The sequence below is a fragment of the Astatotilapia calliptera genome, chromosome 20 (assembly GCF_964374335.1).
Source record: "Astatotilapia calliptera chromosome 20, fAstCal68.1, whole genome shotgun sequence".
Taxonomy (NCBI): Eukaryota; Metazoa; Chordata; class Actinopteri; order Cichliformes; family Cichlidae; genus Astatotilapia; species Astatotilapia calliptera.
In genome coordinates, this window is record NC_137441.1 from 34,757,129 (window position 1) to 34,784,371 (window position 27,243).

The following is a 27,243-nucleotide window of genomic DNA, read 5'->3' on the forward strand; positions in this document are numbered from 1 at the left end:
TATCTTATTAAATATAAATAATGTACCAGTGTTTTTCTCAACAGATTTAAATATGTCAATCGACTGTGTTTTGTTTTTGTCTTGCAGGTTTACTTGAAGATTTCCGCATCAGAGTTTGAAATAATAACAGCGCTGCTTACCCCAGCTGGCTTGAAGAAAACCCTCCTGGTTTCCTGTGTTTGTTTGAGCCCTGAGATGTCTGATTCTTTCTGATTAGCACCAAACAAGTCGCTCCTGAAGAAAATGTAGGCAATGTTGAGAAGGAAAGTGAAGATAGAAACATCTCACCCTGCTTCTGTGCTTCTGTAAAGCAGCAGAGTAAAAGAGTCCGAGGAAGACGACGGAGGAAAAGAGTGACAGAGTGACCCGTTTGATCAAGGACAGCAGTCTCTTAACACGTTAAAAGAAGTGAGAGGGTGACCACAGAAAAAGAGAGAGACGGGGACTGACGGAGGAACAAAGGTTTGGAGGAGGAGGTCTAGCAGGGGTGGGAAAGCCCATTCCCCATGGCTACTGACCCAGGAGAGCCCGCAGGCACCGAGGATTCCTCGGAGAAACCTGATGGACAGAAGGAGGAGGACCCGGAGTGGGAGGGCAGGGTCGACCAACAAAGGGAGAGGACAGACAGCACCCCTATGGACTCATCCTCCTCCCAGACAGAAGCAGGGAGAGCAGCAACAGAAGAAGATGGAGGAATCAGAGGAGGCGGTGGTGGAGGAGAAGCCTCCCAGGAGGAGACCGTACTCAGACCTATTTCATTCTCCACACCCTCCCTACCCATCGATACAGGTCAGAAACGACTAAGAAGGGAGAAGCGCTTCTTCAGGAAGAGTGTGGAGATTTGTGAGGAAGACGATGAGGTGGATGTACCCACCTTGGCATCACATAGTGCCCCCCACCTGGAGCTGCGCTCATCAGACTCAGTCTTTAGTAGTAGTCCTCAGCAGCATGGGGTTGCTTCATCCTGTGCAACCTTGGGACATGAACCGTCTTGCACCAGCTCAGTCCATGAGCCTGGGAAAGATGCTCCTTCATCTGCACCTGTACCGAGGGGGAAGGAGAGGGACCGAGAACAGGAAGAGGAGGCAGAGATGAAAGCTGTTGCTACCTCTCCTGGAGGAAGGTTCCTCAAATTTGACATAGAACTAGGCAGAGGAGCCTTCAAGACCGTCTATAAAGGCCTAGACACCGAGACTTGGGTGGAGGTGGCTTGGTGTGAACTTCAGGTAAGACAGTCTGTTTTCTGCTTTTTTAAAAATTATTATAATCAGTGCACTTAAAGAACACAATGCCGTAGGTTTACTGGTAATACTTATACTTTATTTATCCACTTCAGAATTTAAACACAGTATTACTGTTGTAAAATGAACAGAGATCTGGAAATCTCAGCACGTAGTCTGCTTCCTATTCAGACTGTGTGACTGCAGTTCCGTGGAGACTGAGGTGAAAACGAGGAGCATCACTTGTAGCTGAGTGACAGCACACAGTGAAAGTGGAGGCATTGCCTTTTCTAGGACTGTATGAATAATAGAATAGACTGTCAGCATATCTTCTTGTTGTGATAGGTGTCCTATCAGAAAGACTATGCCATGTATTTACCTGAATTGTATGAAGGCGATTATTGTTTTTCAGGTTTGTATCAATGCTTGTTGTTCAAGGTTCTTTATTTGTATAACTATGCATGTGACAAATAAAGAACCTTGAACCTTGAACCTTGTAGGTGTAGTAATCAGGAAAGAAACAAATAACAGCACACATCATGAAGGGGATATACGGCATCTGCCTTGCTTTATAGAAATAAATTATTAAACAAGCTGTTTCTTCTTGTAATCATGCAGTCTAATGCATGTATCACAAGCACTAAGAGAAGATAAATTAATGTTTGCATTATTTGTTTTTGTATTATTCCTTTAGGTGTAACCAGGTCTACAAAGCACAGCCTATCTGTTGTTTATGAAATGGAATTATGAATGAGATGTATTTTGTGAGAACAGAGTAAATAGGAGGACTGTAGCATATGTAGGGGTGACTGCACCAAACATCACTCTGAGAAAGTCTTTTTCATGCATTGTAATTGAAGTGGGAGGAAAATGTCGAATTATTATAAATGTTTAATATGGCTCCTCTGTCAAAGCCTTTACACGCTGTAGCCCACCAAACGTAATTATGTGGAGAAGTAATGGGAAACATTGTTATATGGTGTGAATATTAAATATGGTGGGAGGCAGCCTCGTGGAGGAGCAAAGAAATGCATCCCTCTGACTCTTAGCCTCACAATAGACAGCAGTGTTACAGTTAGCCATCTGATCTGACTGCTGGCTTTGTGTGAGGAAAGTCAGTCATGTGTTTGGTTTGGAGCTAATTCCAAAACAAGAGTCTTGGCTAATCCTTGAGATCAGGCTCTTTCTGTTGGACTAACAAGCAGCAGGAATGCCCTCATCACCTTTTCTCGTATTACTCCCAACACTTACTGAAACAGGTTCATATCAGCAGTTGTTCAGAGCTACTTAAATAATCGACTTGCCCTTTTTTGGGGGAAATTTACAGAGCTTGCAAAGGTAGCATGTTTCACCTGCGGTATCAATGTTAGAATTGTGTTTTGCCACCAGACAGTTTTTGTCATGACATCAGCAACAACATTTTTGTGATCATTTTTTGAAGATGAAAAGCCATCAGTGTTAAACTTCACCCATCCAGTCCTACTGAGAACAGCAAGTTTTGGGGGTAATTGTTATAAAACAGGCTGCTTCAATCCAAAATTATTAAGTCATTTGAGAAGATAATAGATAATTTACTGTATAATTAGATTTTGTATTACAAACAGATAGTGAATTGAGAAAAACAAACAGACTGTAATTCTGACACACAGAGCAACAGCTAGGAGAAGGGAAAAAGGCAGCGTGTGAGAAAGAAAAGTGACAGACACAGGAGGTGATCGTGAAGGGAAGAGAAGGAAAGACAGAGGGGGACACAATGAGCCAAACACAGGATTACCATGGCATCCCTCCCAGTGAGCAGCCATGTAGCTAATGCTAAGCTACCATACGCAGGGAGACACATGAACACACACAAACGTGCACATACACAGAGGCCTGGTCACACGCCTATAGATGCATCCAGTGCAACATTCAGTGCAACATTCTAGTCACTCGGTGCACATGATCTGACCCATTTACTCTAAATCACCAAAGTCTACTCATGGTTTCAATGTTTTCAGGTTGCCATTGACTAGACAAAAGTGATCATAATAATAATGACTTAAAGCCGTGATGGCAATGAAAAAGCACAGGACAGGATGATAAATGACTTGTACATGACTAGCCAGTACACTGTTTGATGCTGTCCACTTTACTGTGAGACTGCAGCCTGGGAGCACCAGACTCCTGTCCTCCTGTGACCATAAAGAAAGGGAAGCCGGGGGATTAGCTGTCCAAATGCAGCTTGAATGAGTGGGTAATTAAAGTTCACAGTGTGGACACCATCCCTCTTCTTTCCTTCCCTTTCCCAGGGAATTCCACACCTCACAGAGCAGAGCTATACATCAACCTTGCTATTGCTTCAGTCGTATATTGCCATCCATACAGGGGAATGTGTTTGTTTGAATCCCATAACTGGGAGCTGTTGCCCTCTTGTCTGTCTGTGTCAACATATCACTGTATGTGTCTGCCTGTCACCCTCCCTCTCTCTTTCTCTCTCACCCCACTTTCCCCCTGCACCCATACTCTCCCCCATCACTTTTTTGTCTGTTTGAGTGAGCATGCAGAGTGATCCAGGGAGTTAATTACAGTGGGTGCCTGTCAGGCTGGAACAAAAATCCTGCACAGACAGCATAACTCGGGAGGCAGAAACCAGACTGGTTCAACCCAGTCATCCCAGACAGGTCCAGCACACCCCAGGCCAGTTACATTCACAAGACTAGAAGCATTTAGTACTGAGTTTAACAATAGTCACCACTTTGGGTTTGGTGATTTTACTTGTTTTGTTTCAGAGAATTTTAGCTCCATATCAAAAGGTAAATGTCAGCTTAGGAGGCTGCCTTCTCCAAACACTGTACCATGTGTGCTGGCTTGGTAAAGACTGCATGCAGTCAAGTCTGACAGTTTGGAAGTGATAAGAGAACACATTTGGATTTTTTTTGTTAACTGTCATATTGTATATGTTCTATTAAAAACTGTCAATTTTGCAGTGATCAAAGTATCTTAGTGAACGTCAACATGCTCATTGACTTGCAAAAGGTGTTTATTCTGGATATACTTCTTTATAAAAACAATAAAGGGAGGAGTCGGGATTGTGTTTGTTGTTTCTCATTGTGAAAGACCAGTCTGATCAGGAAAAGCAAAGACGTAGTAATGATGGGTGACTAAAATTGGTTCAGGCTAAATCAAATAGACTACAGCTGAACTGACTAGACCGATTGGATCAATCTAATCAAACTGGCCAGGCACATATTTGCTGGGTCTCTGATAGCTGACAAGTGTCCCTGGGGCTGTATCCTCCCCCCAGAGTCTTTATTACCTAACCAGCAACCAGAGATTCAGTTGCTATTGATTGCTGGAAACATTGACCGCATAACACTACCATTAACTGTATAGCTTGATTAGAAATCAATAAAAGGTTAGCACTGGTGATCCATTTTTTATGGTATGATAATTGTCAAAGGCAGCCCATTGAAAAAAATCTGTTTGGTCAGATAGCAGTCAGTTGTCACACCATTTCATCTGAAGAGTAGGTTTCTGGTTTGACAACATGTCGAACCAGAAATCTGTGAAGAATGTGGAACTAGCAAAAAGTTTGGTTTGTTTTGAAAACAAAAACGTAGACACATAGTATAAAAGTATAGTCTCTACCACTCCACAACAGTAGTACTACAGTAAAACAAGAAACAATTGAACACATTTCTTGTAGTGGTAAAGGCCTGCGTGTTGGCTAAAGGCTTCTATAGATCTTTGTAAACCTGGCCCACTGACCTGGAGTCTTAATCTGGTATGCAGGCAACCCTTTTGCAGCAATCTGTCTTGTTAGTTTGGGCTGTTGGAGCTTAGAGTAATCTAATCTTAGCCATCCACCACCTTAAAACGCTAACTGCAGAACAAGATACGGTGCATGCACCCTGATAAATGTATAAATATACACCTTCAGTATGAATAACGCTCCTCGGATAGTGCTCCAAATTAGTCCCCTTTATCCTGCTATAGCCATCTCAGATAAGAATGTAACCCCAGTGTAATATACGTATATGTGATACCTATACAGTGCTTGCCAAAATAGATGGTTTAAGACTCACATGGTGCATTCATGATCCCAGCTTCATGCCGTCGACTTATGTACTTTGTAAGCTATATCCTTCCCATTTACCCTGGTGTTTTATGAGGCTACTTAATAACCCGCGGCTTGACCTTCTGCTCTACCAGATGTCTGATCCAAAAAAAATCTCACGGTGCACATGGTGCTTAGATCTTATTCTGTTTACTGATTTATAGTACTGAAGTCCCTGCCACAGATGCACCATGTAAAAAAATACATGATGTTGAAAGTTTTAACAAAATAAGAGGAGCATTACAAAGTATTACATACTTAAATATTTTGTGCAGTAACTATGGCCAAAATCAGTCATTATAATGCAGGGTGAAATAATTACTTCACATGTCTGAGATTCTACAATTACCATTGTGGGCCCATCTATGACACACTTTAAGTAAAAACTGAATATCAAAATATTTCTGAAAGAGAAAGGTTCCTCCTTTTAGGGATCACCACAGTGGATCAACTGCCTCTGTCTCACCCCATTCCTAGCATCCTTCTCTGTAACACCATCCGTTATCCAGTATATCTACTATCCTTCCTCTGCACATGTCCAAACCCTCTCAGCTTTACTTCTCTAACTGCTTAACCAGAGTTATCCAGAGTTACTGCTGTCTTTTTGGTAGTTCCACAATCTTCAAATCATACATCATACATAGAAGACTGACACTAGGAGTACAATAGGTTTCTGGCCTCTCCCATTTATTTACACAGTATATGTGTAAATGTCGAATTTTTATGATTTCTCTATTTGAAAGCAGAAATGTGGAACTGTCTGTGTGTTTATGTTGCTTTGTCATTTAATTGATGGTTAACAAATTGCTTTGCAACTGTTTTTCTTTCCCTCTGGTGTCTATTTTGTCATTTTGTTTGCAAACTCCATGTCTGCAAATTGCTGTTTTACCAATGCATTATTTGTACTGTCATATCTATCCATTTATATTTTTGACCATTAATCTAATTCAGCATCTCAGGGTGGTGGAAGAAAGGGCAGCATTCACCTTGGGCACAATGTCACTGCATCACCGTCCCAACACCGAGTGATAGACAGCCCTTCACACCAATAACCGATTTATAATCACCAATTAATCTAACAATATCAGACTTTTGTGATCTTTTGGCTTATTAATAATACAGTTAGAGGGATTTCTTCATTGATGCTGTGCCTCCATTTATGAGAATATTAGTGTGAATGTGTGAGCTGGTTCACAGTGGGCAGCAGGCTTGTGTGAGTACGTCTAGACAGATATTAACTGAACTCTTAATAACCTTTGCTGACCCTAAGGGTGGCTGATGATGCAATGCTCTGTGGGGAGACAAAATAGACGCTGAGGAGGCAACAGACACAGTCACACTGTTTCACAGTGTGCCAGACAATGAGGTAGACTGGAGCTCTGAACGAGGACACAGACAGTACTCCCTGACAAAATACAGCACAGCGTGAGCACACGCGAAAATATGAGAACAGGTAGAAGCAGGCAGCATTGAGACTCACATTTGCATAAGAATGCTCAAACATAGTAACATGACAGACTTAGTAGTAAAGGCAGGAAGGTGTAAGGGCAAGGCTATTCTGAGGAACTAATTCTTAGTGAGTGCAAAAAGGAGCAGCTTTTTTGTTGATGCTTCTTCTCCGTTGAGAGGGGAGGGTGAAGAGATTGCTTAATATTTCCAGAAAAGGACACCAAACCAGCATCAACACAGAGAGCAAAAGTGCTCTGAAAAGATAAGTACAGAGCTTTTAGTGTAGGCAGAAAAATGTATATCAATATTTAACGTGACAGAAGGCTGCATATCGACATTACATGAAAATCTGTTGATCTGTGTCCAAATATCTGCAGTACTCCACCTTCCTGTGGGGAGGCGGGGTTTGTGGGGAAAAAAGCAAGCTTAACATCAATGAAATCGATTAGTGGAAACCAAGTGTTATGATGACTTCTATTTATAGTGAGGTCTGTTTGTGACACAGTAGTGGCTGCCACCCAATCCCCATTGATAATAAGTGAAACATACTGTATTGTTTTGTTTTTATTTCTTCGTAAGTTCTTTGCATAAATGGCATAAAATTAGATTTTTTTAATAATACAAAACCATGACACGTAACTTTCCTGTTAAACCTGTGATAATTCCCTGAAATAGCAGGTCCCTAGGTTAATAAAGCTCAAATGACCGCATACCTGAAAAGATGGATTTGTATACATGGATATAGCAACAGTTGTTAATGACAGAGTCTAAAAATACACACTCACTTAGTGGAGCCAGCAAAGTCATCTCTCACTGTGAAATGCTTTAATTGACAGTTTTATGTGACTCTTAATAAATTCTCAAATCACTATCACAACATAGCATATTCTGAAACATTTTTCCCACCTGCTGGGAAATTCATGTTCGTGTATTTTCTATGTGAATAGAGTACAGCAAATTATATTAATTAAAGTGTTAGTATTTTAAGAAAAAGCAGTATAATGTCTGGAAATGTAAAAAGAAGAAAACAAACATGCTTTATATATTCACAACAGAAGAAAAAACCTTATGCGATCAATCTTAGGGATTGCAAAAGACTATATACCAGTGTGTAACTGAGGGATTAGTCAGTGCTATCTCTGTTCCTATAGGAAGCTGCTTGTGCCAGTGAACTGTATTTCTGCAACAGCCATTCTGTCCGCCATACTAGGGATGTGTGGCAGATGCAGTAGAAATGTGTTTTATAAAGCCAGTGACTGGGTGTTGTCTTTGCAGAGCTACATCTATATGCTGCTAGCACCATCTAGTGGCAGTAGGTGTTATTGCTTCATTATGGGAGTGCTGTCCAGGGCAGGCTTATGTTTTGGTTTCCTGTGAGTAGTCACGGAGTAAGGGAGTGAAACAGATGCTGAGGCTCATGACATGACATGTACCTCCTATTTCAGGATCGCAAGCTGACCAAGGCAGAGCAGCAACGCTTCAAAGAAGAGGCAGAGATGCTAAAGGGGCTTCAGCACCCCAACATCGTCCGCTTCTATGATTCCTGGGAGTCTGTACTTCGTGGAAAGAAGTGCATTGTACTAGTCACTGAACTCATGACATCAGGAACACTCAAAACGTTAGTGTAACCTATCTGCTACAGATAGCTATTATTGAGTCTATGTTTATTACGTTCTAAAAAAAAGAATTATTTCAGTTAATCTATAAAATTTGTTAATCCACATTCATTTGTTTGTCTTGCCAACACCTTGGTACTCACTTCTGTTAATGAATTTGATGAATGGAGATTATTCATACCGCAAAACACAGTTTTTATTGTGCATAGAGTTAATGTACTATTAATTTGGACAGATGTGTTGCTTTATACAGAGATATATAATGTGTTTCAGGTGAAGTGTCATCACATTATCACAACACGTTCAAATTCAGGAAATATAAGTAATTCATAATATTTCGCTATCGCTGTCAGTGTGTTGACTTACACGTTTTGTCTATTGGTTGTTTATTACAATATCCTTTTGAGTTTGATTGCTTTTATTCTCTATCCACAGTTACCTGAAGCGCTTTAAGGTGATGAAACCCAAGGTCCTTAGAAGTTGGTGTAGGCAAATTCTGAAAGGCCTTCACTTCCTTCACACCAGGACTCCACCAATTGTCCATCGGGACCTCAAGTGTGACAACATTTTTATAACAGGCCCCACAGGATCAGTCAAGATCGGTGATCTGGGACTGGCCACTCTTATGAGGACCTCCTTTGCAAAGAGTGTTATAGGTAGGCTGCTTGCAGTTTATAGATTGAATGCTTTTTAGATCACTCATGCCCTGTCTCTACAAGATTAAGGCCTTTCCTCTGCATTCAGCACTACTGAGATTTTACAAAAGTCTCACTTAACTTCAGTAGACATATAGTTTATTTCTATGTTAGTGGTGAATGTAGAAAGAGGGCACTGATGATGAAATGCCAGCTCTCTTAGCCTGCAGAAGCAGTGCCCAGTAAAGATAAATTAGATGATGAGTAGGTAGATTATTATCAGCTTGAAAATTCTTACACTGAGTCTGAGGAAATTTCTGCTTTGTGGATGGTATTACATCACTGTAAATACAAACTCTAATCTGTAGTGAAATAATATTTCGATGTTTGGGTTGTCATAGAGTACTGTTTGGTTTTAACAGGAACCCCGGAGTTCATGGCTCCAGAGATGTATGAGGAGCACTATGATGAGTCTGTGGACGTATATGCCTTTGGGATGTGTATGCTGGAGATGGCTACTTCAGAGTACCCCTACTCTGAGTGCCAAAATGCTGCTCAGATCTATCGCAAAGTCACAAGCGTGAGTCTTTGAAATATTCGCAAGCAAACTCTATGCATTTGTGGTGATGATGCATAAGGATCTAATTGATTGTTGTTTTATTTAATTGTGATCTAAACTTTTTGGCTCAACTCTGAAAATGTTTTAATTGTTAAATGCAGGACTTAAAATCCTAATTACATAAGTTCCTGTAGAATACAATGAATTTCCTGTTTCTTTTATTTTTCAGGGTATAAAGCCAGCCAGCTTTGACAAAGTAAATGACCCAGAGATCAAAGAGATCATTGAAGGCTGCATTCGTCAGAACAAAAGCCAGAGGTAAGCAGAATTTGCTTTCATAACACTATGGCATCCACTCTATTATGCAGAGTGACTGGTAATGTGATCATTAAACGTCCCAGTCTCTTCTATCATCGAATTCTCCTTTCTTGACAGACTCTCCATTCGAGACCTGCTGAACCATGCTTTCTTTGGGGAGGACACAGGCGTCCGGGTGGAACTAGCTGAGGAGGACACAGGCATCCAGGACTGCCTGGCTCTCCGAATTTGGGTTGAAGACCCCAAGAAGCTGAAGGGGAAGCACAAGGACAATGAGGCCATTGAGTTCAGCTATGACCTGGAAAATGATAGTGCTGAAGAAGTGGCTCTAGAGATGGTAAGGCAGGAATAATTAATGCCTGATAAGCTGATCGGGTCCGTAGGTGTCAGGTACTGTTGACTGGGAAAAGGCCTTGATTTGATACTTAAAAGCTTAAATGCAGGTTAGGAATTACAAGCCCTTCACTTTATCTATCAGCCACTTCAAGATTTCTCCAGCTGATCTAGATTTCCTCACCTGAATTTGCCCATTAATTAATTACTCTCTCTTTGCCTCTCTACATTACAGGTGAAATCAGGCTTCTTTCATGAAAGTGATGCCAAAGTGGTCGGAAAATCCATCCGGGACAGAGTGAACCTAATCAAAAAGTCAAGGGAGCGTCGACAGCAGCAGGTCCTTCAGCAGCAGGGCTTTGAAGAACGAAGAGACTCCACTCTCACTTCCTACACCTTTACTCATCCATCTTACCCATCCTCGCTGGTGCAAGGGGTAGCTGGACACACGGGAGACGGAGGAGGAGGTGGAGTGCAGGAGTCCGAGGAGCTTCCTGAAGTGGACCAACGTGTCAGGCAGCAAAATATTTTCAGTGGGGCAACCCTAAATCTGCCAGGTACAGTGTGCTCCTTAGTGACATATCCCATGTGCCAGTAGCTGATCAAAATGTATCTATATGAAACAATTATAATGGTGAAATTTTAAATGAAAATTTTAAAATACATGAATATGATTTGAACAAGTACTTTTTGTGTAGTCTGAATTTTTATAGTGTCTTATTTTTTAAATGTCTTTGACTACTCAGAAGGGGAGAGCATTGGATCTGCAAGCTGTGAATCTTATGCGAGTGGACAGAGCCAGGCATACTCTCTGCAGGGGGACTCATATACCCACTCACAGACCTCATTACCCACAGTTGCATCTGTAGGTGTATTTTTATATCTTACTGATAAAATTATTGTTTTTTGAACTTAAATACTATATATATATTTATATATGTGTTCATTATTTTTCTTGCACAACAGAGCACTGGTGCATTGCCTCATCCTCAGATGCCCCCCATTGGTGAGAGTACAAGTGTTGCTACTATACCTCTTGGGCCGAGTGTTAGTATGACAAGCATGTCCTTAGGACAAAGTGGAGGAGGACCCATGGGTCAGACATTTCTTCACTCCGGTACCGTGGTTCCGCAGGTATCACCAAGTGTACCTCAACAATACTTTCAGGTGAAAATGGTGATAATGTGCAAACTGACAGCCCAATTTAACATAGGGGCAATGAAGGCTAACATTAATGTTAATATGTTCTTTTCCATTTAATAACTGTTTGTGCCAACATAAATCATCCTCATAATCATCTGAGATTCGCCATCTGGTTTTACACTACACAGGGTTTCCCCCAGGAAGTTGTTTGTCAGAGGTGGTGAGATGTCTCTCTCATTAAATACTATATTAGCTTGGAGTGTGAAATTGTGATTCTGGTTAATTTTGTGGGGAGGCAGCCAACCTCTGCTATAAAGCACTGTGGGACACCCTGATTAAAATTAAATGTGTTGATAATTGATGCTTCTTTCCAAAGCTTAATCTTAACCCAATTTTTCTGCTACTTTCTTTTCCCCCTTCTTTCAACTCCAAACATCATTCTCCCATTATCACTCAATAGTCACAAACATTCCCATCAGATGATTTTCAAACCGCCGCTCCCCACGGATCAGTTGCCCCTTCACAGTCATACATACCACCTGTTTCCCCACAGGCACCCATTAATGTTCTCACTGCATCCATGCCAGTCAGTGATACTGCTGGACTAGCAAGGACAATTGTGCCCCACGCTCAGCAGACCCAACACCCTGCCACTCCCATGCAGATCACTGACATCATTTCCCAGGCCGCACCCCAACAAACACAGTCTGTCGTGATCCCCCAGCAGACTATTGTCCCACAACAACAGATGGGAATGGATCCCCAGACCTCCACCCTTCATTTGCAGCAGCAGCCACAACTGCAAATAGGGGGGCAGTCAGCTGAGCTTGAACAACAACAAGTTACTGCCGCTCAGCCTGCAACAGAACAGCATCAACACAGCCTTTCAGCTACGTCCATCGAGAAACATCAGTCTGAGACTCAGCAGCAGATCTGTGTACAGCAGTCTGCCCCACACGTCCAGCCAGCTTCACAGCAGCATGTGTTCACACCACAAACAGGTATGGAGCAGCGAGCTATGCAATCAACAGGGGATCCCTGTGAACAGATAATGCTACAATCACAACAACAGCTTCAGCAACAGCAAACTTTGTTACAACAGCAGCAGCAAAAAGAGCAGCAGCAACAAGTTTTACTGCTTGAGCAACATCAGCTGTATGTCCAGCAACAGCTTGATCAGCAACAACAAAGAGCACTGCTTCAACAGCAGCAGCAAGCCCAGCTGCAGCAGCAGCAAGCGCTTAAACAAAAGCAACTGTTGGATCAACAGCAACAGCAACAAACTCTCATTCAGCAGAAACAAGAGCAGCAGCAACACGGTCTTGGACCGCAGGAGCAACCAATTTTTCAGCATCAGTTAGAGCAACAACAACCAAAGCAACCTCCTTCACAGCAACAGAGTCAGTTATATCAACAAATTGGACAGCGCCAAACTGGAACACAAAAGGAAACAGAGAATCAGCAACAAAGTGGGAAAAACGAGCAACAAATTTTATTGCAGCAGCATCCCCAGCAGATGCAGCAGCAGAATGAACAACAACTGCAACAGCAGGCCTTAATCCGGCAAATGGAACAGCAGCAGGCACTGATACAACAGCAGTTAATGCTACAGCAGCAGCAGCAGCTTCAACAGAAAGCTCAGCTGCAGCAACAAGAGCAGCAACAAGCGCAACTCAAACAGCAGATAGAACAGCAGCAGCAAGCTCTGTTGCAACAACAGTTAGAGCAGCAGCGTCAACAGCAAGTCCTGTTACAACAGCAAGCAGAAAGATTACAGCAACAGGCTCTAATGAAGCAGCAGTTTAAAGAGCAGCAGCATGCTTCCATCATTCAACTTCAGCAAACTGAAAAACACAAAACTGTCCCTATACCACAAAGCAACAGTGAGCAGCAGATTCATCATCAACCAACCGATATACAGCAGATGTGTATCCCACAACTGAACTCTACTCAGTTTACACCTCATGCTTCTCAGATGATAGAGCAACAGCAGCAAGTAGCACTGATGCAGCAGCAGCAGGCATTTGTTGCCCAACCACAGCAGCACACATCTGTAATGGAACCTCACATATCAGTTGGCGCACCAGTCAGTACTGAGGTAATTCATCACCAAACTTATATTATATCTCAGGGCCAAGTGCCCATGACCATTCCTACTACTGTTCAGACGCCTGCAAGTGTCCCAGCTCAAATCCTTACACAGCAAGGACAAAGTGAGGCTCAGCCCCAGAACCAAGGCCAGAGCCCAGCCAAGTTTATAGCTCAGTCTGCAGCCCAAGCACCTCAAGCTATGACAGAGGGCCAGGTAACTACCCCATTATCATTGATTCAGGGACACACACAAGTTATCCAGAGCCAGCAGGTTCCTTCCCAAAGTAGTTACCCTGGGCCTGTTACTCCCACACAGAGTCAGGTAACTTCTCAGCCAATCCAGGCTCATCCTCTGACCACAACCTTTACTCAGTCACAGCCACTGCATGGCCAGGTCCCAAAGGCTGATGTTCAAATGATGGGCCAACAAAGTCAAACTACTGTCCAGCCTCCAGGTGCAGTTGCTTCAATCCCCAGTCAGATTCAACATGAAACTCTTATTCAGCAAAATGCTCCAATGCCAGCGCTCACCCAGCCCCAGATCCAACAACAAACTCAAGGCCAGCAAGCTAGCCAGTTGCATGCGCAGTCTGCTGCTGGTCCTTTGACCAGTCAGTATGTCCCTCACCCTACCCAGCAAGCCATACCACCTGTACAGTCTGATATAACTCATATTACCCAACAGCTGGAACAACAGCACCCAGTAATCCAGTATCAGCAGATGATTCTGTCACCTGGCTCAGCTGGAAGTTGTGGAACTAAAACAGATGGTCTCAATTCAGTAACTGCCCCTCTTCATCCTATACAGACCAAACAAGCACAAGTCCCAGGCCAAAGATCACTACATTCAGTTGTTCAGGGTGACCCTTCAGTAATTCAGTCCATCTGCCAGCCTGCTGTTCCTCAGTATACTGAGCAGTACCAACAACAGCTGCAGAAGCTTTCTCACGTGCAGCAATCTCTCGCCATGCCACCCCCACAGACCCAGCTACCGGCACTACCCAGCTCAACTCCCGTTCAGCAACCACTTCCTCTGAAACCAGCTTTGATAACCTTTGACGAGAGTCAGCTTCCCTCACAGTGTCAACCTACTTCACCTCTAATGACCATTGCTCCTGGACAATTAGGCCCCAATAATGTGGCTGAGCCTCAGTCCCAGGGCAAGACCCTGTCTCTGTATAGCCACCTAGTGCTAGGTGCCCCTCCTTCTCCACAGCACCATCCCAAGCAGATGCCACCAGCTCACACACAAACACAAGCCAGCAATCAGGCCCAAGCACACTCTCAAACACAGATACACACTCAGACACCTATATCTGAGCAGCCTATTTTGCCCCATGCTGTCTTTCCTACGCAGCAAGTGCCCCTAAGCCCTTTGCATACCTCATGTCCTTCTACACTATCATCTCTTACATCCCTGCCATCCACCTATCCTGCTGTTGCCCCTGCTCCAGAGCTGCCCACATCTTCACCAGCAGCCCAGGTAACCTTACCAGCGCAAGTCGACTTTATACCCACCTCCCCTCTGCCTGTTACTACTCTACAATCACTTGATTCTAATGCCCCCAAACCCAAACTGACCCAAGGCTCGCTGCAAGACTGTGACCTTTCCCTGCTGGGCATTGCTCAGGTACAAGAAGTATGAAAGTTTGCTTTATAAATTTGATAATAACTTTACTGACATGCTGGCACAATAAGTAAGCATACTGCTAAATCGAAATATTTGACAATAAGCTTTGACTGCACCTTTTTGATTCATACTAACAAATTTTGATTCCTAAGTGTATTCATAGAACGTGTCCTATATGTCATTTGTCATAATCACACTATTGCTTTACTTGCCGTTAACATAGCTAATCTATTTTTGCATTCTTTTCTTCATGCTGGCATGGTTTGTGTGTGTGTGTTTGTATATATGTCACTCTACAGGATGGTCCTTGTAAGACAAGTGCAGATCGTCATTCTTCATCAGGGTAAGTGATATCATTGCAGTCTGATTTCCATATAAATGTAATCTCAGTACTGAGTGAAGCTGTAATTTGCCATACAAGGACTTAAAACATGCTCAGAGACTTGGTTTTTCTTTTAAATTGAATTCATTTTGCAGCTAAGTAGTAGTGCAAAAAGATTGTTTTTTAGAAATCATAAGAGTCTTATGATGTAATAATGTTTTACATTTGAATCCTTTACAATTTCACATTAAATGTTGAGTGAGAGCCTTTAAACTGCTTCAAGCATGGCTGCTGCTTTTAGATCATTTGTGGAAAACTCCTCTGCATTTTTCCCTGGGTTGCACTAGATTTTAAACACTGTGGCCAAATCACAAGCCTTTATCTTTAAAGGCTCATTTTGGGTAACAATGCATAGTCTCAGTGATCTTTCTTTGGCAGGTCAGGAGTATTTGGTTTTGGTTGTTCTGGTTCAGCCAGAAAAGTCCATTGCACTGTGTGCTGACCTGCAATAACACTATGACAGAAACCATAGTTCAGGTGGTTTTTGTTGGATGTTCTTCTCATTGACAGTCTGACCCTCAGGGTCAGATTCCTCGCGCATAGAACTGCCGGTATTGAAAACGATGAGAAGTTTGCTTCTGTTTGGGCCTCTGACTGACGTGCCACATTTGGAATCGGACACACTGGTGTTTGATCTCTGCTTCATAGACAGGAACTTTGCTCTTATTAGCAGTGATGATTCTGGACAGCCATTCACAAATGCAGGTTAAAGCTTTATTATGCAAAGGATAATCCATATGTAAACATCAGGAACACAGACATCTTCTCTGGGCTAAAGTTCATTTAAAATGGACTGAGGCAAAGTGTAAATATGGTCTGTGACAAACAAAGTTTGAAATTCTAATTGGAAAACATGAATGCTGAGGCACCACACTAAACAGGGAAGGGACCATCCAGTTTGTTATCAGCACTCAGTTCAATAACCTGCATCTCTGACAGTATGTGGTTACATTAGTGCCTATGTAATAATAACCCTGAACATCTGGAAAGGCACCATCAGTGCTGAAACATGTATACAGGTTTAGAGCAACACATGCTCCCATTCAGATGACATCTTTCTTAGGGAAGGTCTTGCATACTTTAGCAAGACGGCGCTAAACCACATACTGCATCTTTTACAACAGCGCTGGCTTTTTGGTAGAAGACTCCAGGTGCTGAAGAGGCCTGCCTGCAGTCCAGATCTGTCACCCATTTAACCCTTGTGTGGTGTTCGTATTTTTGTTACTCAGCCAGTGTTCATGGGTCTGGTGGACCCGCTAGAGTTTTGGCTTTCCAAATTAACACTATCAAACAATTTTATGTTAAATTACTCAACAGATGTTTACTTCATCCCAATTACAAGACATATGAACAGCAAACATGGTTAATTTTTTCCCTTTACCTTTGTTAGATCACATTTATGAATTAATGTGCTTCTCGTTTTTCTTTTATATAAAATGTTATAAATAAATCAGTTATAATCAAGTGGAGTGAGTGGAAAGACACAACACATTTACACGTGAAAAAATAATTAATTGTTTAATTTTTCTTTTGAAAAAAACTGAACACGGGTCTCACAGACCCGAACACCATACAAGGGTTAAAACATTTAATGCATCATGAAATTAAAAATACCACAAAGAAGACACAGGATGTTTGAGCAACTAGAATCCTACATGAGACAAGAATAGGACAATATGCCTCTCCCAAAAGTTCAGCAGCTGGTCTCCTCAGTTCACAGATGTTTACAGACTATTGTTAAAAGAAGAGGGGACGCTACCAAATGGTAAACAGGGCCCTGTCCCAACTTTTTTGAGACATGTTGCTCCAATGAAATTCAAAATGACCTGATTTTTGAGATTTGGAAATCATTGCATTCTGGGTTTTTTTTCTATTTTATACAGTATCCCTACTTTTTCATAATTGAGTTTATACATTTATACACACTTAAGATTTACAATACAATTTCTAATCTCCATGACCCCTTTAGGTGTATACCAGCCAGTGGTGAAGACCCCTTGCAGCTCTTGGCGAATGGAAAATTAGAGAAACTTAAGTCTCAGAGACGAGCTTCCAGCCAGAAGTCTGAGAAACACCAGTTTCAACTGAGCATGCTTCAGGTGAAAAAATATAGGAAACACCAACACCGACTTTATTACTATATTTGTTAAAGTATATTTATGGATATTAAAAGATTAATAGCAAAGAATAAATGTGATTATTTGTCTTGTACTTAATAGGTGTCCGGCAGTGGGGACAATATGGTGGACTGTCAGTTGGAGACTCACAGCAACAAGATGGTGACATTTAAGTTTGACATTGAAGGGGATGCACCCGAGGACATAGCAGATTACATGGTACATTACTGTATGATCCTGTAGTTTGCACTTATTTTGAAAAGTATTGTTTTAATTTTTGATGACTGCCATTTGATAAAACTTTGCAGGTGGAGGAGGACTTTGTCCTTGATGTGGAGAAAGAAACATTTGTTGAGGAGCTCAGAGCGATAGTTAAGAAAGCCCATGAAATGCTTCAGACACATTCAGAGGTACTATCAGTCTAGCCTCTTTAGTCTTTCTGTTTTGTTTGAATAATGCTGAATCTGAGAAAACGTGAATATATATACAAAATGATAAATCCTTATTTTCGTACTAGACTGGATCGACTGACCAGTTACAAGTCAGCACTCCCACTTACTCCAGTAAGTTTAGGCATATGCAAATGTTCTGGTAGAATGGGAATATGTTCTATGTGATGCTTCTCAACTTAGTAGAAAACAGTAATCAATCTTTACGGTTTCTCAGTGGACCCAGTGCCCCATTCCTCCCCAGTGGGACGTTGGCGGTTCTTTATCAACCAGACTATCCGCCACAGAGACTCTCTTTCCAGTCAGGGAGCAACCACACCATCACCCACTGCAGAGACAAGGATTCCCCAGTCTCCTAAAAGAGAGAAAGGTGAGCACTCCTGGAGTCGGTTTTATTACTTTGGCTTATTAACATGGCCCATTTGGCCACATAACAAAAACTTAACTCCGTGTTCATTTCTGCGGCTGTAGAAAGTGAAGGATCCCAAAGTCTGGAGTCCTTGAGTGGAATGGGCTCTCCTTCCTACCCCACCCTTTCTGCCACCTCCCCCCCAGACTCCACTGTTTCAGTACCTACTTCCATGAGCCCCTCTGCTACCGCAGCCCCTGTTCATCACACAGCACCTGAAACCAGGCCTGGACCAGCCTCTGTCCCTGTCACCACCTCAACTGGCCTTATCTCAGCTTCTGCTGACCAAATTTCTATTGCTCCTTTAACTATAGCAACATCTGCTGCTGCTCCTGATGCTAACCTCACCAGCTTGTCCACTGCTCCTGCTGTTGTGTCTCCCTCACCCATCACTATTCATCCTGATAACCTGACTTCTCCTGGAACCAGTGTTTGTTCCACTGCGAGTCAAAGTGTAGATGATACTCTGATCTCTGCTTCAAGGCCCCGTATGTCTGCCGTGGACCAATCTTCAGCCTCTTTTCATTCCCCTTCTCCTGCTGTAGTCATCCCTTCTACTGTAAGCCAACTTGGCATAGAGCAGCAGCAGACATACACCCAAGTAGCCCAACCAGCCCCACAACAGCCACACCAACAGCTACAGTCTGCATCACAGCAGCAAGTACCATCACCACAACAGAAACTGCAGTCCCAACATCAGGTGTACCACGAACAAGTACCACTACAGCAGGAACGAGCACTTCAGCAGTCTCTCCAGCAGTTGCATCAGCAGCAGCTAATTCAAACACAAATACCACTTCAACAACAGCTGACTGAGGTGCAGGGAATGTCTCAGCATTGTCATTCAGAGGTGTTACAGCAGTCTCTGCCTCTGCCACCTTTTCCTCAGCAGCCAACCGAACAACCCCTTGTTCAACAGCAGACATCAAAGTTTTCCCCACAGTTGCTGCAGCAGCCTCAGTTACAGCAGTTACAACAGCAGATTATGAGTCCTGCTGGTCCATTGCCCCCCAAACAAGCCCACATTGATCAACAGCAGCAGCAGCAACAGTTAAACCTACAACAGACATTACACTTACAGCAGCAGCAGCTACAGCAGCAACAGCATCAGATGTTTATGGGTGCTGCAATTTTGAAACCAGATCAAAACCAAATGCTGCCCCTATCAGTTAGTCAGCAGTTTCTTCAACAGCAGACACAGCTAAATGTTTGCCCAGTACCACAACAGCAGGTCCCACAACAAACCCAAGTGCCTGTTGAGCTGTTATCACAACACATACAGGCACAGAAACAATCACAATATACTGAGCAGCAACAGGAGATGGTTAAAGCTGTGGACACGCCCCTCAAACAGCTGCAGTTTCCACTACAGAAGCAGTCCTCCTTACAGATGTCAGAGTCAGAGGTGTCCACGGGAGAGACAAGTGTTACAGAGGACACAGGGAGTTATTCTGCCCCCTTTCATCCCTCCTCTGACTCCTCTCTGCCACCTCTGCATCTGGGAACTGCTGAAACCCCCTTACCCACATTCTCCCACGTAATGACGCCATCCCCTGTTCAACCTTCCTCCGTAGCCGAGTCAGACAGCGAAGGCCCCCCCAAAATTGAATTTGTAGACAACCGCATAAAAACCTTGGATGAAAAGCTAAGGAATTTGTTGTATCAGGAGTACAGCAGTGGGACAGCACTGGCTGGGGGGGCTACCTCTGGCCCAACATCAGCTGCCTCCACATCAGCAGGTGGTGATGAGTCATCAGAGCCACAGTCAATCCACCACTCATCTTTCCCCCCACCTGCCTCCATCTCAGATACTTCTCCACAGTCCTCATCCTCCACTACTTCCTCCACCACCTCCCGTTCATCTTCCACTTCTCCTGACCCAGAGAGAGAAGGAGGTGGAGAGAAAGCTTCCAAAGAGGTGCCCAACTCTATGGAGTTGGACCCAGTGGAGCAGCAGCTTGGCCCATCACTCCTCACCACCTCTGTCTCATCCAGCCCACCCACCCCTCTTCTGCCTCCCTATCAGGATGACTCTGCTGGGCCCCAACGCCCACCTGTACCAGGAGAACCAACCATTCTTGTGAGTGAATACCACAGATTAGATTTCAAGTAAATTCTCCTTCAGTTTGTCTTTCACTGTAGTGAATTATAATTATTGTTCTGTTTCAGTGTGTAAATGTGACTCCACTATGTTTCAGCTGTCCGCGATTATTTGTATTATATAAATGTTTGAGTATCTCTGCGTTTTTTTATATCTCAACTCCATGCAGCCACTCTTAATTGTCTTAACTGTTCTAGGCTGTACCCTCACATTCTGACACCAGTGCCATTGGAGATGCATCATGGCCCCCCAATCAGCAACCGATCCCCCTCCGGCACGGACAGCAGCAGCACAATGCAGGAGGTGGATATTTTGGCCTAAACCTGACATGTCCTAGTATCAGAAATCCTGTTAGCAAGAAATCCTGGACTCGAAAATTCAAAAACTGGGCATGCAAACTGCGTCACTCCGCCAGCTTGTTCAAGAAGCCCAGAGTCCAGCAAGGTAGCGTCCTTTTAGGGAGTAAGCGCGCGCGAGAGAGAGCGAGAGCGAGAGAGAGAGAGAGAGAATGGGATGTTGGGGCATGGACCTAAATCTAATATCTAGTACTAATTTTAACATAGCAAAATAACTTTTTTAACCTTTAAGGCTTTAAAGTTAATGTTAATGGACATTAATGTTTCCAGCTAAATAATACTGTTTTATGTATGTTTTTTTATTTGGTTATAGTCCCCCCTGTAAGTCCCTAGTGTTGACATCACTGCATACATTACTGTTTGTTTTTATTTATTGATTTTTTTTTCTAAATTCCTTTTTACTAAATTTCATTTTCTTGGCAGTCTTTCTTTTTGCATGACTTGCTCACTCAGGGGCGAGAACAGTGGAGCGTAGAGGAGGGTGGGAGATTGGCACAGTGTAGGAAGAGTTTGGCATCACAAATCTGATGTCCTCCCAGTGCTGATGAACTATGGAGTAAAGACAAGCTGTGCCTGTGCCAAGGAAATATTCCTTCACATCACACGTCCCTTCATTGTCCCAAGTCCACAGGCACTGCCAGCAACAATCATCTCAACTGCACCTGCTGACTCAGTGTAGACAGCGTAATGCAACTCACATCATTACACAGATAGCATAGATGCTAAGTTACCAAGCTGATGTTATGTAATTGTTTGTAGTTCAGAATACATACAGGCTTATCCTGTAAACTCATACACAGTAGCACTGCTCCAAAACAATAACATATGATGTAGCTGTAGTGAAGTAAGTGAAGGTCATAATATGTTAGAATACAGTGTGTGCATTACCAAAGGATTGTAAGTTACTGCCGGGCTCTTTTGCACACGTTTAGGCTTTCCATATGGCTACGTTTTATCATGCTTTTCAAGTATTCCAGTCATCTTGCATGTAATCGTGTTTATGTGTGTAAAGTGTGTAGCAGTAGCTTAGATCTTCTGTTACAAGAGCACATGCATGAGCATGTATGTTATGTTCTACACGCGTGACTAATAATGGACCATTACCTGTAAGTAACACATATACCAGGCTGTATATATTTTATGTTAATTTTTATGTTTTATTTTTCCCTTAAAAATGGCTGTGGTGATCCATGTACATACTCTAATGTCGCAATCCCAAATATCAAACACACTGACCAATATCACTGTTGCTCTGACAAAGATCTTAAATGTGATATTGGGCTACATTGTCTAATGAGTGGGTGGAGCAGTGATGACTTGGTGAGAATGAGAGCGTGGATGTGTGGGTGGGCTATACTGTATTTAACTGGTATTTTAAAATATGTTTTTGCTTTTAATGAATGCATTTACCACTACTCCCCACACCTCACGAAGTTTTTTTAACAACTTTAAATTCACAAAGACCTCATTTTAAAATTGACATCCACAGAAAGTATGTTTACACAGTTTACAGATTTGCATGCATGTTAAAGAAGTCACAATGTTCTGTGATTTGAATGGCCAAGTCTTAACACTGTGCCTTTGTGTTTGTTCTCCGTGTCTGTCCTTTTGCATTTGTATGTCTCACTGTCATGTGCATTTTTCTGTTTCTGTTCCTTTCTTGTATGTCTGTATCATCATTTGTGTGTTTTTTATACGTGTGTTTGTGTTTTTGTATCTTTGTCCTTGTCTATCCCTTTTGTTTTCATCCCTTTCTCATTATCAGAAGCAGATTCAAGCAGTCAGCTGTTTAAAGATGGGAAGGCAGGAGCACCACTTAATCCACCGCAGCCTTCTAAAGGACGTTTTCAGGTAGGAGCACATTAGCTGATTCTTGTTAGTCTCAGTCTTTGACACAGTCTGAACTAGGGCTGCAACAAAACATTTTGGTAGTCGACTAATCTGCCAGTTTTTCTTTGATTAGTTGATTAGTCATCGATTAATGTTTCATATTCATATGTTTCCGGGTCAAAATAATGACCCAGGAAGCGCTTAGCAAGTATCATCCTGAGCAGTTTCTGACAGTTAAGCTAACATAAACATGACGGTACGAACATTTACATGAACAAGGTATCAGTGTGACGAACTAACTTAACTTTCTAAAACTGACCCATTCAGAGTTGATGTCACAGCTCCAGGGGGCGGGCCTTAAATGTTCGTGCACAGCAGTACTGCTGTTGTGAAAGGAAAGCGCTGCTTTGCACAGTCTGCATTTAACTTTGCTTGTTTTCTGTGAAATGCTTTCACATTTTTTAAAATCTCTGTTTCCATTTTCTGCTGACCTCCTGTTTTGCAGTTCGCACTACATTCTTTTTCCTTAGTATTGTCTGCAGTCTTGGCAGACGATATAGGTGATACTTCCCCCATAGCTTCCTGTAGTGTATTGCAGTTACAAAAACACATTTACTTGGTATTAGTATATGAAGCGTTGACAGTAAAATTTTGCATCAACTAATTTTTATAGTTGAGTCATGAATTATGCCGACAAAATGTTGCAGCCCTGGTCTAAACAAGCAATGAAGATTTCTCACATTATTAATCACCAGGTGACTCCAGTGCCCCAGACCTCTCCTCCAAAGGATCGCCCGTCGGGCCATGGTGGTGGCACTCACAGAAAAGTTGGCCGTTTCTCTGTGACCCAGACTGAGACTAAGAAAGATGACAGGCAGACTGACAGCTCGCCAGTGTCTCCTGATTTGGTGAGGGAGAGGAGGAAATCTCGGGTAAAGGAAGGAGATAAAGAAGAAAGTAAGAGAACGCCATCAATGGCCCACGCTCCTCGAGGTCCTGGCCACAGCCACTCACCCCTTGGAAGCAGTGATGATGATGATGAGAGTGAGCTAGAGGATGAAGACCTGCGAAGAGAATTACACAAGCTCAGAGAAAAGTAAGTCAACAAGGGAAAGAAGTTTTATTATTGTACAAGACTTTTGCCTCTCCATTTATTGAATTTTCTTCTTTGTGTCTCCGTTTATTTTTGTTTCTTTCCCACAGTACATAACCGTTCTCTTTCTCTGTAGGCACATCAAAGAGGTGGTTTCCCTTCAGGCTCAGCAGAACAGAGAGCTCCAGGAGCTGTACAGACAGCTTCGTTCCCTCAAAGACCAAAGACAGAGTCTGCCTGCCTCCCTATCTCGTACCCCTCCTCTTCCTGCAGCGCCCCCTGCCCTCTCACCTCGCAGGCCCAGGCCAACCAAAACAAAGTTTCGGGCCAGGCCTCACTCTCACATAGACAACAATGGAGTTACACATGCTGGTGAGGCTTTTACTATTTCTTCCTCACTTTCTTGTTTTGTTTTTTTAGATTTGCTCTCTGCGAAACTGTGTCTTGTATGTCTCATCCAGGGATTCAGCAGTCAAGCAGCTTTTCAGGTAGTGAAAAGAATAGGCTGTCACTGTACTGCAAGCCAGAGCACCTTACTACACTACCTGCTAAAAGAGGTACGGTTTATCCTCGTAGTGCTAAAATCGGGTCAGCATACCATAATTAATGTCAGTTGGTGCCATGACGAGTCGCCTTGTTTTTCCACAGATCACAGTCCTCTAAGAAAAAGTACATTCACAGACGAGCTGCACAAACTTGTTGATAATTGGACAAAGGAGACAGTGAGCACCACCCCGCCTAAGCCTTCACTGAATCAAATTAAGCAGATTCAGCAGGTGCAGGAGTTGGGAGGCTGGAGCCAGGGAACTGAGGTAGGACTACACATGAAAAGTGTTGTTGGTATATCAGGCATGTCTTTCTTAATAATTAATTATTTGGATAAATAAACTTTATATATTTCAAATGCATTTTACTGAAAACTGTGGCTTATTGTTTATGAGAGGAAAAAAATCTTTTTTGAGTGTGATTTTGAATTACCAAACAATTCTTCATGGTTTTTGGTGATGATGATACAACTAAGTCAGAAAGCTTTAAGAGTTTTAGACAGTTCTTGAGCCAAAAGTACCAAAAGGTTTGTTTTGTTATTGTAGTCATAGTCTCTAAGTATTTACTGCTATATTTGTGCAGGTGGCTCCCCCAGGTTGGTTTCCAGTGGCACAGGCGCCCACAACCCCTGCCAGTTTGACTGTGGCACCCTCTTCCCATTACACGGGTGGAGGAAGCCTGTCCACCCTGCACTCTCCAGGACCTCCACCACAAACACACTTGGCTCAAGTCCCGCAGATGCAGCAAAGTTTACACCTTCATCAGTCTCTCCCCCTCCAGCAGATTAGCTATCCACAGTCCCAACTCTGCCAGCAGATACCACAGCCCCTGATGCAAACTCCCATGCAGTCTCAGTCTTTATCACAGACACCACCCATCGCCCAGCCTCAAAGCCAACCGCTGCTGCCTTCCCAAATGCCCACATCACCAGTGTCCACCGCTACATCTTTGCTGCCTGGTAGTGGTACCGCTGCACCCACAGATAGCGCTGCTGCTGCTGGTGGGGCATTTTGCTCCTGTTCCTCACCCTCTTCCACCTGTTCCTCATCGTGCTCTACTGCTGCTCTACCTACCAGTGCCAAAATTCACCAAACACCCCCCACCTCTACTCTTCCTCTGGGACAGAAATGAAACCAGGTGAAGTGTGAGGCCAATATGAAGGTCCAAGAGATGGATGTAAAGCAGATCCATTTAGAGTGTTAGTTCTGTGTACGTGTGCGAGAGTTGTGACTGCAATGACATATGGGTTCTAGTGTACTTGTGGATGTGATGGGAAATGAATGTGAAAGAAAGGTGATAGGTTGTAGCATGTACAGGCAGAGGGTAATGTGAAGCATGGCTGGGGTTTCTGAATCAGTATTGAGCTGTATAAAGTCTTTGATGTATGAGTGTGTGCATTTATGAGTGTGGGTGGATTATTTGAGTACATATCACTTCTGTCTTTGGACACAAAATAACATTAACGTTTTTGTTTGCAAACCAACTCAGCGGGACCTGAAATCTCCCTAAGCAGAGACGAGAAGGACAAAATATTTGACGGTGTTGACATTTTTCTTTGGATTTGTCAATGCTTACAGTGAAAGGACTATCAATTTTTAAAAGTGCAATTAGTAATGATCATCTAAATTGATCAGCACGTATTGTTTTCATTTGTCTTTAAGGCATAAAATATTTTTGTAGAAGCACAATGATTAATACCTGATGCATAGGGGATTTTGTTCATCATATTTTAAAACTGTAAGCCTACAGATCAAGTGTTTCAAAGGCAATCAGAAAAAAACCCCCAAACTGACAGCAGCATGTTTCAGAGGTCAGCACTTATCCGGCTATCCATTTAACTGCAGTGCAAACAAACACACTGTCGAGGTGTCGTGTACCTGTACAGCATGTGCTTGATTTTATATTGTTTTATGTTTGTAACAAAATTAATATGACCAGATGAATCCATAATATGATGGTAAATTCAAATCTGCCATCTCTGTTCAGTAAATATTTGGGTGCATTCAACCCAGGACTGCATGATTTTATGGCTGGCTTGACTTGCCTAGTGCAAACTGCTTGTACTCGCTGTATATTCATGAATCTCACAGTTACTGTTTGCAGCCCACTGAGGTAACGAGTCATATACATTTGCTTTCAATATGATATGATTTCACATTTGACATTTTCCTTTATTTCTGCTGCATATCATCTATACCAGTGCTGAAGAGGACGATTTAAAAGGAAAAGAAAAAACTGCCAAGTTATCATTAACTAAATTATAAAGGTATTCTCATATTGCCTTTTTCTAAAAATACTGCATTTTTGTGAGCGTGTGAGTTTATTTTTTTCTGTGTGACAAAGTGTTGTAATAGTCCTGGTATAGTGCATTAATTCATGCATCAAAGCAGCCTCTCAAATGTCACTGTAGTCAAGTGGAATTGTTTACGCTGCCTATGTTTTAGGCTTACTTTCTAAAAAAAGAAGAAGAAGAAGAAGAAGAAAAGGAAAACAACAGAAACAAAACAAGTGAGCGCTTCAGTCATACACCAGTTCTAAGTTTGATCAACACCAATGTGAGATCCTCACATGCTCATGTGTCAGCTTTGTTTGGCATTGTACAAATTCCTTGTTTCAATTGTGAGCAATTTAATTATTAAATATAGCCTGTTTGAATTCAACGATCAGAAGATGCAATGTGGGCCACTGTGCTTTATGCACACAACTAAAGGTTTACTCGAGTCAAACATCCTTCATTTCTTGATTTCTAAACTCATTTTGTAGTTGAAGACATTCAGAGTAATATATCATCAGCAGATATATTACTGTACACTCTGACAGCTTATCAGCCATACACACATTAGACCATCGATGGTTAGGTGTTAATACAT

At 42.6% G+C, this 27,243-nt stretch overlaps 1 protein-coding gene across 3 annotated transcripts; it reads left to right on the plus strand.

Moving 5' to 3' along the window:
* Nucleotides 1-263: 263 nt before the first annotated feature.
* On the plus strand, nucleotides 264-27,103 carry wnk3 (WNK lysine deficient protein kinase 3). 3 transcript variants are annotated; one of them, XM_026153524.2, is made up of 24 exons: nucleotides 264-1,226; nucleotides 8,211-8,383; nucleotides 8,817-9,037; nucleotides 9,439-9,596; nucleotides 9,805-9,893; nucleotides 10,011-10,230; nucleotides 10,462-10,783; nucleotides 10,973-11,091; nucleotides 11,193-11,393; nucleotides 11,830-15,090; nucleotides 15,390-15,433; nucleotides 17,442-17,571; nucleotides 17,692-17,808; nucleotides 17,898-17,999; nucleotides 18,107-18,152; nucleotides 18,256-18,408; nucleotides 18,510-20,527; nucleotides 20,746-20,992; nucleotides 22,670-22,755; nucleotides 23,490-23,830; nucleotides 23,964-24,199; nucleotides 24,289-24,384; nucleotides 24,476-24,639; nucleotides 24,956-27,103. In XM_026153524.2, the coding sequence occupies exons 1-24, from the start codon at nucleotides 507-509 to the stop codon at nucleotides 25,502-25,504; spliced, it is 9,813 nt and encodes a 3,270-aa protein (XP_026009309.2). In that variant the 5' UTR covers nucleotides 264-506; the 3' UTR covers nucleotides 25,505-27,103. The 3 variants fall into 3 exon arrangements, with proteins under 3 accessions (XP_026009309.2, XP_026009311.2, XP_026009312.2); XM_026153526.2 differs by having other exon boundaries at nucleotides 20,746-20,851; XM_026153527.2 differs by lacking the exon at nucleotides 11,830-15,090.
* The last annotated feature ends 140 nt before the right edge of the window (nucleotides 27,104-27,243 follow it).

What these genes read in the sequence shown, in the direction of transcription:
- wnk3 (XM_026153524.2), top strand. Translation starts at nt 507, where the DNA reads ATGGCTACTGACCCAGGAGAGCCCGCAGGCACCGAGGATTCCTCGGAG. An exon ending in GATCGTCATTCTTCATCAGG is followed by an intron (nt 15,434 to 17,441) that starts GTAAGTGATATC and finishes TGACCCCTTTAG; the next exon opens with GTGTATACCAGCCAGTGGTG. An exon ending in AGGACATAGCAGATTACATG is followed by an intron (nt 17,809 to 17,897) that starts GTACATTACTGT and finishes AAAACTTTGCAG; the next exon opens with GTGGAGGAGGACTTTGTCCT.